This window comes from Oncorhynchus clarkii, chromosome 29 (genome assembly GCF_045791955.1).
Source record: "Oncorhynchus clarkii lewisi isolate Uvic-CL-2024 chromosome 29, UVic_Ocla_1.0, whole genome shotgun sequence".
In the NCBI taxonomy this organism is placed as follows: domain Eukaryota; kingdom Metazoa; phylum Chordata; class Actinopteri; order Salmoniformes; family Salmonidae; genus Oncorhynchus; species Oncorhynchus clarkii.
The window spans coordinates 38310197-38332883 of NC_092175.1; the positions used below are offsets into that span (position 1 = coordinate 38310197).

Below are 22687 nucleotides of genomic sequence, written 5' to 3' on the forward strand. Positions count from 1 at the left end.
ACAGTAGATCTAGCTGGTCTGTCATAATATAATAGAGACAGGAGATCTAGCTGGTCTGTCATAATTTAATAGAGACAGCAGATCTAGCTGGTCTGTCATAATATAATAGAGACAGTAGATCTAGCTGGTCTGTCATAATATAATAGAGACAGTATATCTAGCTGGTCTGTCATAATATAATAGAGACAGGAGATATAGCTGGTCTGTCATAATATAATAGAGACAGTAGATCTAGCTGGTCTGTCATAATATAATAGAGACAGTAAATCTAGCTGGTCTGTCATAATTTAATAGAGACAGCAGATCTAGCTGGTCTGTCATAATATAATAGAGACAGTAGATCTAGCTGGTCTGTCATAATATAATAGAGACAGTAGATCTAGCTGGTCTGTCATAATATAATAAAGACAGGAGATATAGCTGGTCTGTCATAATATAATAGAGACGGTAAATCTAGCTGGTCTGTCATATTATAATAGAGACCTAGAGACAGTAGATCTAGCTGTTATGTTATAATATAATAGAGACAGTAGATCTAGCTGGTCTGTCATAATATAATAGAGACAGTAGATCTAGCTGGTCTGTCATAATATAATATTGACAGTATATCTAGCTGGTCTGTCATAGTATAATAGAGACAGTAGATCTAGCTGGTCTGTCATAATATAATAGAGACAGTAAATCTAGCTGGTCTGTCATAATAAAATAGAGACAGCAGATATAGCTGGTCTGTTATAATCTAATAGAGATAGTAGATCTAGCTGGTCTGTCATAATATAATAGAGACCTAGAGACAGTAGATCTAGCTGTTCTGTCATAATACAATAGAGACAGTAGATCTAGCTCGTCTGTCATAATTTAACAGAGGCAGTATATCTCGCTGGTCTGTCATAATATAATAGAGACAGTAGATCTAGCTTGTCTGTCATAATTTAACAGAGGCAGTAGATCTAGCTGGTCTGTCATAACATAATAGAGACAGTAGATCTAGCTGTTCTGTCATAATATAATAGAGACAGTAGATCTAGCTGGTCTGTCATAATATAATAGAGACAGTAGATTTAGCTGTTCTGTCATAATATAATAGAGACAGTAGATCTAGATGGTCTGTCATAATTTAACAGAGGCAGTATATCTCGCTTGTCTGTCATAATATAATAGAGACAGTAGATCTAGCTGGTCTGTCATAATATAATAGAGAAAGTATATATAGCTGGTCTGTCATAGTATAATAGAGACAGTAGATCTAGCTGGTCTGTCATAATATAATAGAGACAGGAGATCTAGCTGGTCTGTCATAATTTAATAGAGACAGCAGATCTAGCTGGTCTGTCATAATATAATAGAGACAGTAGATCTAGCTGGTCTGTCATAATATAATAGAGACAGTATATCTAGCTGGTCTGTCATAATATAATAGAGACAGGAGATATAGCTGGTCTGTCATAATATAATAGAGACAGTAGATCTAGCTGGTCTGTCATAATATAATAGAGACAGTAAATCTAGCTGGTCTGTCATAATTTAATAGAGACAGCAGATCTAGCTGGTCTGTCATAATATAATAGAGACAGTAGATCTAGCTGGTCTGTCATAATATAATAGAGACAGTAGATCTAGCTGGTCTGTCATAATATAATAAAGACAGGAGATATAGCTGGTCTGTCATAATATAATAGAGACGGTAAATCTAGCTGGTCTGTCATATTATAATAGAGACCTAGAGACAGTAGATCTAGCTGTTATGTTATAATATAATAGAGACAGTAGATCTAGCTGGTCTGTCATAATATAATAGAGACAGTAGATCTAGCTGGTCTGTCATAATATAATAGAGACAGGAGATCTAGCTGGTCTGTCATAATTTAATAGAGACAGCAGATCTAGCTGGTCTGTCATAATATAATAGAGACAGTAGATCTAGCTGGTCTGTCATAATATAATAGAGACAGTATATCTAGCTGGTCTGTCATAATATAATAGAGACAGGAGATATAGCTGGTCTGTCATAATATAATAGAGACAGTAGATCTAGCTGGTCTGTCATAATATAATAGAGACAGTAAATCTAGCTGGTCTGTCATAATTTAATAGAGACAGCAGATCTAGCTGGTCTGTCATAATATAATAGAGACAGTAGATCTAGCTGGTCTGTCATAATATAATAGAGACAGTAGATCTAGCTGGTCTGTCATAATATAATAAAGACAGGAGATATAGCTGGTCTGTCATAATATAATAGAGACGGTAAATCTAGCTGGTCTGTCATATTATAATAGAGACCTAGAGACAGTAGATCTAGCTGTTATGTTATATTATAATAGAGACAGTAGATCTAGCTGGTCTGTCATAATATAATAGAGACAGTAGATCTAGCTGGTCTGTCATAATATAATATTGACAGTATATCTAGCTGGTCTGTCATAGTATAATAGAGACAGTAGATCTAGCTGGTCTGTCATAATATAATAGAGACAGTAAATCTAGCTGGTCTGTCATAATAAAATAGAGACAGCAGATATAGCTGGTCTGTTATAATATAATAGAGATAGTAGATCTAGCTGGTCTGTCATAATATAATAGAGACCTAGAGACAGTAGATCTAGCTGTTCTGTCATAATACAATAGAGACAGTAGATCTAGCTCGTCTGTCATAATTTAACAGAGGCAGTATATCTCGCTGGTCTGTCATAATATAATAGAGACAGTAGATCTAGCTTGTCTGTCATAATTTAACAGAGGCAGTAGATCTAGCTGGTCTGTCATAACATAATAGAGACAGTAGATCTAGCTGTTCTGTCATAATATAATAGAGACAGTAGATCTAGCTGGTCTGTCATAATATAATAGAGACAGTAGATCTAGCTGTTCTGTCATAATATAATAGAGACAGTAGATCTAGATGGTCTGTCATAATTTAACAGAGGCAGTATATCTCGCTTGTCTGTCATAATATAATAGAGACAGTAGATCTAGCTGGTCTGTCATAATATAATAGAGAAAGTATATATAGCTGGTCTGTCATAGTATAATAGAGACAGTAGATCTAGCTGGTCTGTCATAATATAATAGAGACAGGAGATCTAGCTGGTCTGTCATAATTTAATAGAGACAGCAGATCTAGCTGGTCTGTCATAATATAATAGAGACAGTAGATCTAGCTGGTCTGTCATAATATAATAGAGACAGGAGATATAGCTGGTCTGTCATAATATAATAGAGACAGTAGATCTAGCTGGTCTGTCATAATATAATAGAGACAGTAAATCTAGCTGGTCTGTCATAATTTAATAGAGACAGCAGATCTAGCTGGTCTGTCATAATATAATAGAGACAGTAGATCTAGCTGGTCTGTCATAATATAATAGAGACAGTAGATCTAGCTGGTCTGTCATAATATAATAAAGACAGGAGATATAGCTGGTCTGTCATAATATAATAGAGACGGTAAATCTAGCTGGTCTGTCATATTATAATAGAGCCCTAGAGACAGTAGATCTAGCTGTTATGTTATAATATAATAGAGACAGTAGATCTAGCTGGTCTGTCATAATATAATAGAGACAGTAGATCTAGCTGGTCTGTCATAATATAATATTGACAGTATATCTAGCTGGTCTGTCATAGTATAATAGAGACAGTAGATCTAGCTGGTCTGTCATAATATAATAGAGACAGTAAATCTAGCTGGTCTGTCATAATAAAATAGAGACAGCAGATATAGCTGGTCTGTTATAATATAATAGAGACAGTAGATCTAGCTGGTCTGTCATAATATAATAGAGACCTAGAGACAGTAGATCTAGCTGTTCTGTCATAATACAATAGAGACAGTAGATCTCACTGGTCTGTCATAATTTAACAGAGGCAGTATATCTCGCTGGTCTGTCATAATATAATAGAGACAGTAGATCTAGCTGGTCTGTCATAATATTATAGAGACAGTAGATCTAGCTGGTCTGTCATAATATAATAGAGACAGTATATCTAGCTGGTCTGTCATAATATAATAGAGACAGGAGATATAGCTGGTCTGTCATAATATAATAGAGACAGTAGATCTAGCTGGTCTGTCATAATACAATAGAGACAGTAGATCTCGCTGGTCTGTCATAATTTAACAGAGGCAGTATATCTCGCTGGTCTGTCATAATATAATAGAGACAGTAGATCTAGCTGGTCTGTCATAATATAATAGAGACAGTAAATCTAGCTGGTCTGTCATAATATAATAGAGACAGTATATCTAGCTGGTCTGTCAAAATATAATAGAGACAGGAAATATAGCTGGTCTGTCATAATATAATAGAGACGGTAAATCTAGCTGGTCTGTCATAATTTAATAGAGACAGCAGATCTAGCTGGTCTGTCATAATATAATAGAGACAGTAGATCTAGCTGGTCTGTCATAATATAATAGAGACAGTAGATCTAGCAGGTCTGACATAATATAATAGAGACAGTAGATCTAGCTGGTCTGTCATAATATAATAGAGACAGTAGATCTAGCAGGTCTGTCATATTATAATAGAGACCTAGAGACAGTAGATCTAGCTGTTCTGTCATAATATAATAGAGATAGTAGATCTAGCTGGTCTGTCATAATTTAATAGAGACACTAGATCTAGCTGGTCTGTCATAATATAATAGAGACAGTAGATCTAGCAAGTCTGTCATACGATAATAGAGACCTAGAGACAGAAGATCTAGCTTTTCTGTCATAATATAATAGAGACAGTAGATCTAGCTGGTCTGTCATAATATAATAGAGACAGGAGATCTAGCTGGTCTGTCATAATTTAACAGAGGCAGTAGATCTAGCTGGTCTGTCATAATATAATAGAGACAGTAGATATAGCAGGTCTGTCATAATATAATAGAGACCTAGAGACAGTAGATCTGGCTGTTCTGTCATAATACAATAGAGACAGTAAATCTAGCTGGTCTGTCAAATATAATAGAAACAGTCGATCTAGCTGGTCTGTCATAATATAATAGAGACAGTAGATCTAGCAGGTCTGTCATAATATAATAGAGACCTAGAGACAGTAGATCTAGCTGTTCTGTCATAATACAATAGAGACAGTAGATCTAGCTGGTCTGTCAAATATAATAGATACAGTAGATCTAGCTGGTCTGTCATAATATAACAGATACAGCAGATATAGCTGGTCTGTCATAATATAATAGAGATAGTAGATCTAGCTGGTCTGTCATAATATAATAGAGACAGTAGATCTAGCAGGTCTGTCATATTATAATAGAGACCTAGAGACAGTAGATCTAGCTGTTCTGTCATAATATAATAGAGATAGTAGATCTAGCTGGTCTGTCATAATTTAATAGAGACACTAGATCTAGCTGGTCTGTCATAATATAATAGAGACAGTAGATCTAGCAAGTCTGTCATATGATAATAGAGACCTAGAGACAGTAGATCTAGCTTTTCTGTCATAATACAATAGAGAAAGTAGATCTAGCTGGTCTGTCATAATATAACAGAGACAGTAGATCTAGCTGGTCTGTCATAATACAATAGAGACAGCAGATCTAGCTGATCTGTCATAATATAATAGAGACAGTATATCTCACTGGTCTGTCATAATATAATAGAGACAGTAGATCTAGCTGGTCTGTCATAATATAATAGAGACAGGAGATCTAGCTGGTCTGTCATAATTTAACAGAGGCAGTAGATCTAGCTGGTCTGTCATAATATAATAGAGACAGTAGATCTAGCAGGTCTGTCATAATATAATAGAGACCTAGAGACAGTAGATCTGGCTGTTCTGTCATAATACAATAGAGACAGTAGATCTAGCTTGTCTGTCAAATATAATAGAAACAGTCGATCTAGCTGGTCTGTCATAATATAATAGAGACAGTAGATCTAGCAGGTCTGTCATAATATAATAGAGACCTAGAGACAGTAGATCTAGCTGTTCTGTCATAATACAATAGAGACAGTAGATCTAGCTGGTCTGTCAAATATAATAGATACAGTAGATCTAGCTGGTCTGTCATAATATAACAGATACAGCAGATATAGCTGGTCTGTCATAATATAATAGAGATAGTAGATCTAGCTGGTCTGTCATAATATAATAGAGACCTAGAGACAGTAGATCTAGCTGGTCTGTCATAATATAATAAAGAACTAGAGACAGTAGATCTAGCTGTTCTGTCATAATACAATAGAGACAGTAGATCTAGCTGGTCTGTCATAATATAATAGAGACAGTAGATCTAGCTGGTCTGTCATAATATAATAGAGACAGTAAATCTAGCTGGTCTGTCATAATTTAATAGAGACAGCAGATCTTGCTGGTCTGTCATAATATAATAGAGACAGTAGATCTAGCTGGTCTGCCATAATATAATAGAGAAGGTAGATCTAGCTGGTCTGTCATAATATAATAGAGATAGTAGATCTAGCTGGTCTGTCATAATATAATAGAGACCTAGAGACAGTAGATCTAGCTGGTCTGTCATAATATAATAAAGAACTAGAGACATTAGATCTAGCTGTTCTGTCATAATACAATAGAGACAGTAGATCTAACTGGTCTGTCATAATATAATAGAGACAGTAGATCTAGCTTGTCTGTCATAGTATAATAGAGACCTAGAGACAGTAGATCTAGCTGGTCTGTCATAATATAATAAAGAACTAGAGACAGTAGATCTAGCTGTTCTGTCATAATACAATAGAGACAGTAGATCTAACTGGTCTGTCATAATATAATAGAGACAGTATATCTAGCTGGTCTGTCATAGTATAATAGAGACAGTAGATATAGCTGGTCTGTCATAATATAATAGAGACAGTAGATCTAGCTGGTCTGTCAAATATAATAGAGACAGTAGATCTAGGTGGTCTGTCATAATATAACAGATACAACAGATATAGCTGGTCTGTCATAATATAATAGAGATAGTAGATCTAGCTGGTCTGTCATAATATAATAGAGACCTAGAGACAGTAGATCTAGCTGGTCTGTCATAATATAATAAAGAACTAGAGACATTAGATCTAGCTGTTCTGTCATAATACAATAGAGACAGTAGATCTAACTGGTCTGTCATAATATAATAGAGACAGTAGATCTAGCTTGTCTGTCATAGTATAATAGAGACCTAGAGACAGTAGATCTAGCTGGTCTGTCATAATATAATAAAGAACTAGAGACAGTAGATCTAGCTGTTCTGTCATAATACAATAGAGACAGTAGATCTAACTGGTCTGTCATAATATAATAGAGACAGTATATCTAGCTGGTCTGTCATAGTATAATAGAGACAGTAGATATAGCTGGTCTGTCATAATATAATAGAGACAGTAGATCTAGCTGGTCTGTCAAATATAATAGAGACAGTAGATCTAGGTGGTCTGTCATAATATAACAGATACAACAGATATAGCTGGTCTGTCATAATATAATAGAGATAGTAGATCTAGCTGTTCTGTCATAATACAATAGAGACAGTAGATCTAGCTGGTCTGTCATAATTTAACAGACGCAGTATATCTCGCTTGTCTGTCATAATATAATAGAGACAGTAGATCTAGCTGGTCTGTCATAATATAATAGAGACAGTATATATAGCTGGTCTGTCATAGTATAATAGAGACAGTAGATCTAGCTGGTCTGTCATAATATAATAGAGACAGGAGAACTAGCTGGTCTGTCATAATTTAATAGAGACAGCAGATCTAGCCGGTCTGTCATAATTTAATAGAGACACTAGATCTAGCTGGTCTGTCATAATATAATAGAGACAGTAGATCTAGCTGGTCTGTCATAATACAATAGAGACAGCAGACATAGCTGGTCTGTCATAATATAATAGAGATAGTAGATCTAGCTAATCTGTCATAATATAATAGAGACAGTATATCTCACTGGTCTGTCATAATATAATAGAGACAGTAGATCTAGCTGGTCTGTCATAATATAATAGAGACTGGAGATCTAGCTGGTCTGTCATAATTTAATAGAGACACTAGATCTAGCTGGTCTGTCATAATATAATAGAGACTGGAGATCTAGCTGGTCTGTCATATTTTAACAGAGGCAATAGATCTAGCTGGTATGTCATAATATAGTAGAGCCAGTAGATCTAGCTGGTCTGTCATAATAAAATAGAGACAGCAGATATAGCTGGTCTGTTATAATATAATAGAGATAGCAGATATAGCTGGTCTGTTATAATATAATAGAGACAGTAGATCTAGCTGGTCTGCCATAATATAATAGAGACAGGAGATCTAGCAGGTCTGACATAATATAATAGAGACAGTAGATCTAGCTGGTCTGTCATAATATAATAGAGACAGTAGATCTAGCAGGTCTGTCATATTATAATAGAGACCTAGAGACAGTAGATCTAGCTGTTCTGTCATAATATAATAGAGATAGTAGATCTAGCTGGTCTGTCATAATTTAATAGAGACACTAGATCTAGCTGGTCTGTCATAATATAATAGAGACAGTAGATCTAGCAAGTCTGTCATACGATAATAGAGACCTAGAGACAGAAGATCTAGCTTTTCTGTCATAATATAATAGAGACAGTAGATCTAGCTGGTCTGTCATAATATAATAGAGACAGGAGATCTAGCTGGTCTGTCATAATTTAACAGAGGCAGTAGATCTAGCTGGTCTGTCATAATATAATAGAGACAGTAGATATAGCAGGTCTGTCATAATATAATAGAGACCTAGAGACAGTAGATCTGGCTGTTCTGTCATAATACAATAGAGACAGTAAATCTAGCTGGTCTGTCAAATATAATAGAAACAGTCGATCTAGCTGGTCTGTCATAATATAATAGAGACAGTAGATCTAGCAGGTCTGTCATAATATAATAGAGACCTAGAGACAGTAGATCTAGCTGTTCTGTCATAATACAATAGAGACAGTAGATCTAGCTGGTCTGTCAAATATAATAGATACAGTAGATCTAGCTGGTCTGTCATAATATAACAGATACAGCAGATATAGCTGGTCTGTCATAATATAATAGAGATAGTAGATCTAGCTGGTCTGTCATAATATAATAGAGACAGTAGATCTAGCAGGTCTGTCATATTATAATAGAGACCTAGAGACAGTAGATCTAGCTGTTCTGTCATAATATAATAGAGATAGTAGATCTAGCTGGTCTGTCATAATTTAATAGAGACACTAGATCTAGCTGGTCTGTCATAATATAATAGAGACAGTAGATCTAGCAAGTCTGTCATATGATAATAGAGACCTAGAGACAGTAGATCTAGCTTTTCTGTCATAATACAATAGAGAAAGTAGATCTAGCTGGTCTGTCATAATATAACAGAGACAGTAGATCTAGCTGGTCTGTCATAATACAATAGAGACAGCAGATCTAGCTGATCTGTCATAATATAATAGAGACAGTATATCTCACTGGTCTGTCATAATATAATAGAGACAGTAGATCTAGCTGGTCTGTCATAATATAATAGAGACAGGAGATCTAGCTGGTCTGTCATAATTTAACAGAGGCAGTAGATCTAGCTGGTCTGTCATAATATAATAGAGACAGTAGATCTAGCAGGTCTGTCATAATATAATAGAGACCTAGAGACAGTAGATCTGGCTGTTCTGTCATAATACAATAGAGACAGTAGATCTAGCTTGTCTGTCAAATATAATAGAAACAGTCGATCTAGCTGGTCTGTCATAATATAATAGAGACAGTAGATCTAGCAGGTCTGTCATAATATAATAGAGACCTAGAGACAGTAGATCTAGCTGTTCTGTCATAATACAATAGAGACAGTAGATCTAGCTGGTCTGTCAAATATAATAGATACAGTAGATCTAGCTGGTCTGTCATAATATAACAGATACAGCAGATATAGCTGGTCTGTCATAATATAATAGAGATAGTAGATCTAGCTGGTCTGTCATAATATAATAGAGACCTAGAGACAGTAGATCTAGCTGGTCTGTCATAATATAATAAAGAACTAGAGACAGTAGATCTAGCTGTTCTGTCATAATACAATAGAGACAGTAGATCTAGCTGGTCTGTCATAATATAATAGAGACAGTAGATCTAGCTGGTCTGTCATAATATAATAGAGACAGTAAATCTAGCTGGTCTGTCATAATTTAATAGAGACAGCAGATCTTGCTGGTCTGTCATAATATAATAGAGACAGTAGATCTAGCTGGTCTGCCATAATATAATAGAGAAGGTAGATCTAGCTGGTCTGTCATAATATAATAGAGATAGTAGATCTAGCTGGTCTGTCATAATATAATAGAGACCTAGAGACAGTAGATCTAGCTGGTCTGTCATAATTTAATAAAGAACTAGAGACATTAGATCTAGCTGTTCTGTCATAATACAATAGAGACAGTAGATCTAACTGGTCTGTCATAATATAATAGAGACAGTAGATCTAGCTTGTCTGTCATAGTATAATAGAGACCTAGAGACAGTAGATCTAGCTGGTCTGTCATAATATAATAAAGAACTAGAGACAGTAGATCTAGCTGTTCTGTCATAGTATAATAGAGACAGTAGATATAGCTGGTCTGTCATAATATAATAGAGACAGTAGATCTAGCTGGTCTGTCAAATATAATAGAGACAGTAGATCTAGCTGGTCTGTCATAATATAACAGATACAACAGATATAGCTGGTCTGTCATAATACAATAGAGACAGTAGATCTAGCTGGTCTGTCATAATTTAACAGACGCAGTATATCTCGCTTGTCTGTCATAATATAATAGAGACAGTAGATCTAGCTGGTCTGTCATAATATAATAGAGACAGTATATATAGCTGGTCTGTCATAGTATAATAGAGACAGTAGATCTAGCTGGTCTGTCATAATATAATAGAGACAGGAGAACTAGCTGGTCTGTCATAATTTAATAGAGACAGCAGATCTAGCTGGTCTGTCATAATTTAATAGAGACACTAGATCTAGCTGGTCTGTCATAATATAATAGAGACAGTAGATCTAGCTGGTCTGTCATAATACAATAGAGACAGCAGACATAGCTGGTCTGTCATAATATAATAGAGATAGTAGATCTAGCTAGTCTGTCATAATATAATAGAGACAGTATATCTCACTGGTCTGTCATAATATAATAGAGACAGTAGATCTAGCTGGTCTGTCATAATATAATAGAGACTGGAGATCTAGCTGGTCTGTCATAATTTAATAGAGACACTAGATCTAGCTGGTCTGTCATAATATAATAGAGACTGGAGATCTAGCTGGTCTGTCATATTTTAACAGAGGCAATAGATCTACCTGGTATGTCATAATATAGTAGAGCCAGTAGATCTAGCTGGTCTGTCATAATAAAATAGAGACAGCAGATATAGCTGGTCTGTTATAATATAATAGAGATAGCAGATATAGCTGGTCTGTTATAATATAATAGAGACAGTAGATCTAGCTGGTCTGCCATAATATAATAGAGACAGGAGATCTAGCTGGTCTGTCATATTTTAACAGAGGCAATAGATCTAGCTGGTCTGTCATAATATAATAGAGACAGTAGATCTAGCTGGTCTGTCATAATAAAATAGAGACAGCAGATCTAGCTGGTCTGTCATAATATAATAGAGACAGTAGATCTAGCTGGTCTGTCATAATATAATAGAGATAGTAGATCTAGCTGGTCTGTCATAATATAATAGAGACCTAGAGACAGCAGATCTAGCTGGTCTGTCATAATATAATAGAGACAGTAGATCTAGCTGGTCTGTCATAATATAATAGAGACAGTAGATCTAACTGGTCTGTCATAATATAATAGAGACAGTATATCTAGCTGGTCTGTCATAGTATAATAGAGACAGTAGATATAGCTGGTCTGTCATACTATAATAGAGACAGGAGATCTAGCTGTTCTGTCATAATACAATAGAGACAGTAGATCTAGCTGGTCTGTCATAATTTAACAGACGCAGTATATCTCGCTTGTCTGTCATAATATAATAGAGACAGTAGATCTAGCTGGTCTGTCATAATATAATAGAGACAGTATATATAGCTGGTCTGTCATAGTATAATAGAGACAGTAGATCTAGATGGTCTGTCATAATATAATAGAGACAGGAGAACTAGCTGGTCTGTCATAATTTAATAGAGACAGCAGATCTAGCTGGTCTGTCATAATTTAATAGAGACACTAGATCTAGCTGGTCTGTCATAATATAATAGAGACAGTAGATCTAGCTGGTCTTTCATAATATAATAGAGACAGTCTATCTAGCTGGTCTGTCATAGTATAATAGAGACAGAAGATATAGCTGGTCTGTCATAATATAATAGAGACAGGAGATCTAGCTGGTCTGTCATAATTTAATAGAGACAGTAGATCTAGCTGGTCTGTCATAATACAATAGAGACAGCAGACATAGCTGGTCTGTCATAATATAATAGAGATAGTAGATCTAGCTAGTCTGTCATAATATAATAGAGACAGTATATCTCACTGGTCTGTCATAATATAATAGAGACAGTAGATCTAGCTGGTCTGTCATAATTTAATAGAGACTGGAGATCTAGCTGGTCTGTCATAATTTAATAGAGACACTAGATCTAGCTGGTCTGGCATAATATAATAGAGACTGGAGATCTAGCTGGTCTGTCATATTTTAACAGAGGCAATAGATCTAGCTGGTCTGTCATAATATAGTAGAGCCAGTAGATCTAGCTGGTCTGTCATAATAAAATAGAGACAGCAGATATAGCTGGTCTGTTATAATATAATAGAGATAGTAGATCTAGCTGGTCTGTCATAATATAATAGAGACCTAGAGACAGTAGATCTAGCTGGTCTGTTATAATATAATAGAGATAGTAGATCTAGCTGGTCTGTCATAATATAATAGAGACCTAGAGACAGTAGATCTAGCTGTTCTGTCATAATATAATAGAGACAGTAGATCTAGCTGGTCTGTCATAATAAAATAGAGACAGCAGATATAGCTGGTCTGTTATAATATAATAGAGATAGCAGATATAGCTGGTCTGTTATAATATAATAGAGACAGTAGATCTAGCTGGTCTGCCATAATATAATAGAGACAGGAGATCTAGCTGGTCTGTCATATTTTAACAGAGGCAATAGATCTAGCTGGTCTGTCATAATATAATAGAGACAGTAGATCTAGCTGGTCTGTCATAATAAAATAGAGACAGCAGATATAGCTGGTCTGTTATAATATAATAGAGATAGTAGATCTAGCTGGTCTGTCATAATATAATAGAGACCTAGAGACAGTAGATCTAGCTGTTCTGTCATAATACAATAGAGACAGTAGATCTAGCTGGTCTGTCATAATTTAACAGAGGCAGTAGATCTAGCTGGTCTGTCATAAAATAATAGAGACAGTAGATCTAGCTGTTCTGTCATAATATAATAGAGACAGTAGATCTAGCTGGTATGTCATAATATAATAGAGACAGTAGATCTAGCTGGTCTTTCATAATATAATAGAGACAGTCTATCTAGCTGGTCTGTCATAGTATAATAGAGACAGAAGATATAGCTGGTCTGTCATAATATAATAGAGACAGGAGATCTAGCTGGTCTGTCATAATTTAATAGAGACAGCAGATCTAGCTGGTCTGTCATAATATAATAGAGACAGTAGATCTAGCTGGTCTGTCATAATATAATAGAGATAGTAGATCTAGCTGGTCTGTCATAATATAATAGAGACCTAGAGACAGTAGATCTAGCTGTTCTGTCATAATACAATAGAGACAGTAGATCTAGCTGGTCTGTCATAATTTAACAGAGGCAGTAGATCTAGCTGGTCTGTCATAACATAATAGAGACAGTAGATCTAGCTGTTCTGTCATAATATAATAGAGACAGTAGATCTAGCTGGTATGTCATAATATAATAGAGACAGGAGATCTAGCTGGTCTGTCATAATTTAATAGAGACAGCAGATCTAGCTGGTCTGTCATAATATAATAGAGACAGTAGATCTAGCTGGTCTGTCATAATATAATAGAGACAGTAGATCTAGCAGGTCTGTCATATGATAATAGAGACCTAGAGACAGTAGATCTAGCTGTTCTGTCATAATACAATAGAGACAGTAGATCTAGCTGGTCTGTCATAATATAACAGAGACAGTAGATCTAGCTGGTCTGTCATAATACAATAGAGACAGCAGATATAGCTGATCTGTCATAATATAATAGAGACAGTATATCTCACTGGTCTGTCATAATATAATAGAGACAGTAGATCTAGCTGGTCTGTCATAATTTAACAGAGGCAGTAGATCTAGCTGGTCTGTCATAATATAATAGAGACAGTAGATCTAGCAGGTCTGTCATAATATAATAGAGACCTAGAGACAGTAGATCTAGCTGTTCTGTCATAATACAATAGAGACAGTAGATCTAGCTGGTCTGTCAAATATAATAGAAACAGTCGATCTAGCTGGTCTGTCATAATATAATAGAGACAGTAGATCTAGCAGGTCTGTCATAATATAATAGAGACCTAGAGACAGTAGATCTAGCTGTTCTGTCATAATACAATAGAGACAGTAGATCTAGCTGGTCTGTCAAATATAATAGAGACAGTAGATCTAGCTGGTCTGTCATAATATAACAGATACAACAGATATAGCTGGTCTGTCATAATATAATAGAGATAGTAGATCTAGCTGGTCTGTCATAATATAATAGAGACCTAGAGACAGTAGATCTAGCTGGTCTGTCATAATATAATAAAGAACTAGAGACAGTAGATCTAGCTGTTCTGTCATAATACAATAGAGACAGTAGATCTAGCTGGTCTGTCATAATATAATAGAGACAGTAGATCTAGCTGGTCTATCATAATATAATAGAGACAGTAAATCTAGCTGGTCTGTCATAATTTAATAGAGACAGCAGATCTTGCTGGTCTGTCATAATATAATAGAGACAGTAGATCTAGCTGGTCTGTCATAATATAATAAAGAACTAGAGACAGTAGATCTAGCTGTTCTGTCATAATACAATAGAGACAGTAGATCTAACTGGTCTGTCATAATATAATAGAGACAGTAGATCTAGCTGGTCTGTCATAATATAATATTGACAGTATATCTAGCTGGTCTGTCATAGTATAATAGAGACAGTAGATCTAGCTGGTCTGTCATAATATAATAGAGACAGTAAATCTAGCTTGTCTGTCATAATTTAATAGAGACAGCAGATCCGCCATTTTTATGCACCTTTCTCCACTGTCTGTGTCTGAGGGGCTATGCCCCTTCTACAAATCCTATTTATATGATGAATAATGTCCACGACCTTGAAGCTTCAAATGAGGATCAATGGAAACGGGATGTACCTGAGCTCAATTTCGTGTCTCATAGCAAAGGGTCTGAATAGTTATGTAAATAAGGTATTTCTGTTTTTTAATTTGCAAAAAAAAAAGTCTTCACATTGTCATTATGGGTTATTGATGAGGGAAAAAATAATTTAATACATCTCAGAATAAGGCTGTAATGTAACAAAACTTTGAGAAAGTCTAGAGGTATGAATCCTTTCCGAATGCACTGAATGTAAAGACGCATCTTAAATTGACGATCTCAACAAAGAGCTGGACTGAATGCACTCTTGTCTTAAACTGGCAATCTGTCACACCCTGTACCGTTTCAACTCTTGTGCTGGTCTCCACCCCCTACCAGGTGTCTCCAATTTTCCCCCATTATCCCCTGTGTGTCTATACCAGCGTTCTCTGTTTGTCTGTTGCCAGTTCGTTTTTACCAGTCAAGTCTTGCCAGCGGTTTTCTCCGTGTTTTTCCTCTTTCTGGTTTTTGTTCTCATCTCCCGGGTTACGACCTTTTGCTTGTCCTGATCTGAGCCTGCCTGCCGTCTACGTCTGCCAACGATTACGAAACCCTGCCTGCCCTCGATCTGCCTTTTGCCTGCCCCTGTGTACTCAATAAATCTCTGAGACTTAAACGATCAGATGCATCGCCGTCATACATTTAGCTTTGGATAGATAATATACAGTGCCTTGCGAAAGAATTCGGCCCCCTTGAACTTTGCGACCTTTTGCCACATTTCAGGCTTCAAACATAAATATATAAAACTGTATTTTTTTGTGAAGAATCAACAACAAGTGGGACACAATCATGAAGTGGAACGACATTTATTGGATATTTCAAACTTTTTTAACAAATCAAAAACTGAAAAATTAAGGCACTGTACTTACTTAGAATAATAATCTTTAAACACTGACAAACTGTTTTCCAGCATTCTTGTCTTTGGAAAGCTAGTTTATTTTCCAATATCCCCACTTTAATGTATTACTTTAATAGGTATATTTCACAAGGACAATGCACATTAATCAATATTTTGATAAAAGTGCCAGATTTAGCCAGCGAGCTAATTTCCATCTGAAAATTCCCTGTAAATTAGAATTACATCAAAGTAATTAACTATGAATGATGATTAATTAACTGTCCGCCTCAATATTTGAATAGGAATGTATGCTCTTTGAAAAGAGAACGACTCAGAATGGTTGAAATGTATTTGTGGCTGCTCTGCTTTCTTGTAAGATCTGTTTGATATGCATGGAATGGAAATATAATTCAGCGGGGGGAATGGCGAAGGTTCACAAGGATGGAGGAATTCAGATATGACGTCATTGTTTTTAGCACTACCCACAGAGCTCTTAAACTACGGCCCGCCACATGGTTCAATGTGCCAGTAAATCAGCACAATCTCTTTTTTCATTTTTTTTCTAATTGTTGCCGTCTTGGAGCTAGAATTTGGATCATGTATACTGTGCTAATGATGACACAAACTAATAGTAGCAGAGAGTAATGTACAGTACGGCGAACCAAGCAAATTAGGCATTTATGGTAAGTACATGGGACCCGCCATTTTTATGCACCTTTCTCCACTGTCTGGGTCTGAGGGGCTATGCCCCTTCTACAAATTATATTAATATGATTAATAATGTCCACGACCTTGAAGCTTCAAACGAGGAGTACCTTCATAAAGAGACGGAGATCAGAGATGTCACTCGGCTACTTGTATCTGTGTCTCTGTACTACACTGTAAATAGTGGGACGATGCTGTTGTTCATCTGAAGTGCTTTTACTGATTTAGAATGATTTAAATATTATGCTTCGTTTCGTTCAACCTATTCTATTCAATTTGTACAAATCAAATAGATTTGAGAGATCAATGTGATTTTTTCTTTATTGAATGAACATTTCTAAATTGCGTTCAAAACCTCATCCACGTGCGCATTGAATAGCGGTGGGGGCAGTGTGGCAGCAGCAGCAGCCTATCAGAAGAGTTAGAGGCGTGGCTTACTGGTGGCCATGGCTTTCAGTTTTTGCCCACCTCAAATCAAATTGTATTGGTCACATACACATGGTTAGCAGATGTTATTGCAATTGTAGCGAAATGCTTATACTTCTAGATCCAACATTGCAGCAATATCAAACAGGTAATATCTAACAATTCCACAACAAAACCTAATATCTAACAAATTCCACAACAAAACCTAATACACACAATTTAGTGATGGAATGGGATGAGAATATATAAGTATAAAATATATGGACGAGCATTGACAGAGCGGCTAAAATGCAATAGATAGTAAAGAATAGATAAAGGATACAGTACTTACAGTTGAAGTCGGAGGTTTACATACACCTTAGCCAAATACATTTAATTCATTCAGTTTTTCACAATTCCTGACATTTAATCAGAGTAAAAATTCCCTGTCTTTTGTCATTTAGGATCACCACTTTATTTTAAGAATGTGAAATGTCAGAATAATAGTAGAGAGAAGGATTTATTTCAGCTTTAATTTCTTTTATCACACACCCAGTAGGTCAGAAGTTTACATACACTCAATTACTATTTGGTAGCATTGCCTTTGAAACGCTTCGGGTAGCCTTCCACAAGCTTCCCACAATAAATTGGGTGAATTTTGGCCCATTCCTCCTGACAGAGCTGGTCTAACTGAGTCAGGTTTGTAAGGCCTCCTTGCTCGCACATGCTTTTTCAGTTCTGCAAACAATTTTTCTATGGGATTGAGGTCAGGGCTTTGTGATGGCCTCTCCAATACCTTGACTTTGTTGTCCTTAAGCCATTTTGCCACAACTTCGGAAGTGTGCTTGGGGTCATTGTCCATTTGGAAGACCCCATGATATCAGGCAAAGAGGCACTGAGTTTGAAGGTAGGCCTTGAAATACATCCACAGGTACACCTCCAATTGACTCAAATGATGTCATTTAGCCTATCAGAAGCTTCTAAAGCCATGACATACTTTTCTGGAATTTTCCAAGCTGTTTAAAGACACAGTCAGCTTAATGTATGTAAACTTCTGACCCACTGGAATTGTGATACAGTGAATTATAAGTGAAATAATCTGTCTGTAAACAATTGTTGGAAAAATTACTTTGTGTCATGGACTTGCCAAAACTACAGTTTGTTAACAAGAAATTTGTGGAGTCGTTGAAAAACAAGTTTTAATGACTCCAACTTCAGTGTTTGTTAACTTCTGACTTCTGCTATACACATGAGATGTGTAATGCGAGACATGTAAAAAAAATTAAAGTGGCAGAATTTGTTCTGAACTGACTTAACTGACCTGTCAGAGTGAATGTAATTCCAAGTAATGTGGTCTATGGTAGTCATTGTTCAAACCTGAACAAATACACTCCTAGAATCTGTAATAATTCTTGCATTTTATTTATTATTTATTTATTTTATTTAACCTTTATTTAACTAGATAAGTCAGCTTAGAGCAAATTCTTATTTACAATGATGGCTTACCCCAGCCAAACACTAACTCGGATGATGCTGGGCCAATCATGCGCCGCCCTATGGGACTCCAAATCACAGCCGGTTGTGATACAGCCTGGAATTGAACCAGGGTCTGTAGTGACGCCTCTAGCACTGAGATGCAGTGCCTTAGACCAATGCGCCATTTGGGATCAGAATTGTATGTGATACTAAAGAGCCAGATATGGTTTCTATGTTAAGGAAACCAATGCTTAGTTTTGATATTGTGGCTACTAAATGTGAAAGTCTTTAATAAAGAATGTGTTTGAAAACATTATTTCAAGTGATTGAACCAACTTAATTTCTTGATTTAGAGGAACTTTTTTAATTATATGTTACCCAATTGAATACATTTGACTAGGTAATTCCAAATTAAAAGGTGAACTTGGAACAAGATAAACAAAAATGGATTGTGTTTACATGAAACACCTTGTATATACACAAGTATGTGGACACCCCTGAAAATGTGTGGATTCAGCTATTTCAGCCACACCCATTGCTGGCAGGTGTATAAAATCGAGCACACTGCCATGCAATCTCCATAGACAAACATTGGCAGTAGAATGGCCTTACTGAAGAGCTCAGAGAGAGACAGAGAGAGAGAGAGAGAGAGAGACAGAGAGAGAGAGAGAGAGAGAGTAGAGCTTGTTCTAAGGGCCCTAGTCTATTGTAATGCTCTAAGGGCCCTAGTCTATTATAATGCTTTAAGGGCCCTAGTCTATTATAATGCTTTAAGGGCCCTGGTCTATTGTAATGCTCTAAGGGCCCTTGTCTATTGTAATGCTCTAAGGGCCCTAGTCTATTATAATGCTCTAAGGGCCCTAGTCTATTATAATGCTTTAAGGGCCCTGTCCATGGAGCTGATCTCTGTTTAGTTGACCAATGATAATGGCAGCTGTGTGTTAGAGAGGAAAGTCAAACGAATGTTACTCTACCTCCCCACCCTCCACCTCCCCATTCCCCACCTCCTTGTCCTCGGGAGACACCGGTCCCGCCGAAGTCAGTTTGACCTTGCCGTTAAAAACCAAACAGCGACGGTCGCCTGCAGAGACCGTTAATTAACTGTGGCGGGGTGAGGCGGTGGGTTTATAGGTCCATCATCATTGTCCTGGTCTTAGTCATGGCGTTGATGAGATTAAACTATATTCCGTTCTGCCATAATCACATCACCGATCCCTACTTACCACCCGCCGAAGTACCGGCCCTCTTTTAATTAGGTGGTGATGAAACGTGCAGTTAGCCGGGCTTGAAACGGCTGGTAATGTGAAAAGATGTGTCTTGCCCCGAAGTGATTCAGAAAAAGATAGAAGTTCCAGAACTTCCAGAGTTCTGTTCAAACAAAGTCTCAGAACTTTTAGAATGTCCCTCGGAATGCTCTAAATGCTCTAAAGACCACAGAAATGGATAACCCACAGATTATTCTTCATCAACATTTTACATGGCATTTTAGTCATTTAGTAGCCACTTACAGGAGCAATTAATCATGTATGTCACTATTTCTAATAGCATACAAAGTGTTGCAAATGAATAAAGTAGAATAGGCCTCTATATGCAACCATGATTTAGATTATAGGCTACAGTACACTGATATTGGAGGTGTGAAATGGGTCGTTATGAGAAATTAAGTAATTTATGGAGAAATGCCCATGAGATCCCTTATTACCATCAGTTCATAAAGGTAAAAGGGTTGTTAGACATCATGACACATGGAAGTATACGACATCAGTTTAACACCTAGGGACCTGCCACTCTGGCATAGCACAGATTACCATGCACATGGATGCATCCACCTCCTCTCTCTCTCTCTCTCTCTCTCTCTCTCTCTCTCTCTCTCTCTCTCTCTCTCTCTCTCACACACACGCACACACACACACACACACACACACACACACACACACACACACACACACACACACACACACACACACACACACACACACACACACACACACACACACACACACCCTCCTGTGTCTCACAAGTTATATGTGCATCGAAAACACATCTATCAGAATGAAGGAGCCATGCCACAGCAAACAGACTATTCCTTTGAGATAATGGTGTGGTGGTTGTACAGTACAGAGGCAAAACATACTTCAACTATTATTCATATTTTAGCATATGCAGTTTGGTTTTTAATAATAGAGACCTTGTTCTACTGTAATTCCAGATTATACAGTCAGTTTTCATTATCTTCATACTGATAAAGTAGTTCAGAATAATCTGTAGAAGGAACTCCAACGATGTATTCTGTTGTGAAGTTAGTGCATGATTCAACTAAGTTATGCAGGTGGCTCAGTACATTTATGTTTTAAAAGTCTCATGTTCTCATGTGGAAGATAAGCATGTTCTCTTTTGTGTTGTAAATGGTATATTTACAGATGTGTACATTCAAGTAGAAGTACAATATGGATCGTATTGCCACCTCTTCAACGTAGGCTTATTGTCGCCTTTGAATAGCCAAGTCTGTTGTTTTCCAACGTCATGTGACAAGTATTATGAACAACTACAGCTGATAACAAACTGATACTAATAGTTCATCCGTTCAAGGACAGTTTCCTCTGTATATAAAAACATGGTGGATATATGGCATCGATTGACGAGTGAACATTGAACGTTAAACGGCGACGTTAGCCAACCGGGGATCGGAGTCCTGCTCGTACCGGTAATGATACACTTCCATCTGGTCGCGGCACGCATCGCGGATATTGTTGAGCCACCGTTTGATTCCTCTCCGGTTTAGATAGAGCACCATGAGGAATACTATGCCGATCAGCGCCAGGACTATGCCTAGGAACACATAGGACACCGCCTCTAGGTTCTCATTGAGACAATCCACGTCCTCACCGCGTAACCACTCTATTGGAATCCCCTTCTTGGCATCAGGCTCGGCGCACAGGAGGCGCGCGGCGTCCACGCACTGAGAAGAGTTCTTTAACCAGAAGTAGAACGACTCCAGCTCACAGTTACACCGGAACGGGTTTAGTGATAAATAGACGCGCACTTGCTTTTGACGGTACAAACTGGAGACGTCCTCTTTCCCAATGTTCTCAATTGAGTTATTGGTTAAAACTAAAGTGTGAAGGTTGAATGCATCCAACCTTGAAATGGGTATGGTTTTCAACCGGTTGCCAGATAGCTCCAGCCGGTGGAGGTTGCATAAAATGTCTCCATGCAATGCATTGGAGAGCTGCGCCACTGCCGGTGCGAGGAGGGAGTCATTCAGGTAAAGAGAGCGAAGCTCCTGCAGACTGTGAAACGCCTGGTCTGAGATGTACACCAACCGATTGTGACTCAAATCCAGCAAACGCAACCGTGGGAGTCCTGTGAAAGCGTCAGCCTCGATCACCATGATTCCATTATGTGACAGTGAGAGGGTCGTTAGCTCAAGTTTTGTCCCGTTATTCGAGGAGAACCCTCCACCCGGTAAGGTTGAGATGTTGTTCCCCCTGAGTATTAACGTGGTCGCCCACGCCGGTATGTCTCCCGGTAACTCGGTGTCCTCGTTGTCATGGCAGGTCACTGTCCCGGAGTCTCTTGCACAGATACAGGATAACGGACACTCATCCTCTGCTCTGACAGAAGAAAACAACAACAACAAACAGACAAACAACGCCGCTGATAAACAAAGACACACGTCCCCACAGTAACACTTCCATGTCGTTTTCCTTCCCATTTTTACAGTAGAGGTCCAAACCTACAGGGAGACCGGACACACTCCAGTCTCTGTTAATCACAGGTGAAGTAGTCTCTTCGGTCAGTTGAATGACAAAAAAAAAAACACTCAGTAGTCTTTATTCTTCGTTCTCATGTTCCTTCTCTTTCCAAAAAAATGAATGAGTGGAAGAGGAAGAGGT

The 22687-nt window shown here is 37.1% G+C and overlaps 1 protein-coding gene across 1 annotated transcript; it reads right to left on the reverse strand.

The window, feature by feature from the left end:
- Positions 1 to 21447: 21447 nt before the first annotated feature.
- On the reverse strand, positions 21448 to 22506 carry LOC139388774 (trophoblast glycoprotein like). Its single transcript, XM_071135689.1, has one exon. The coding sequence runs from the start codon at positions 22504 to 22506 to the stop codon at positions 21448 to 21450; it is 1059 nt and encodes a 352-aa protein (XP_070991790.1).
- Positions 22507 to 22687: the final 181 nt, after the last annotated feature.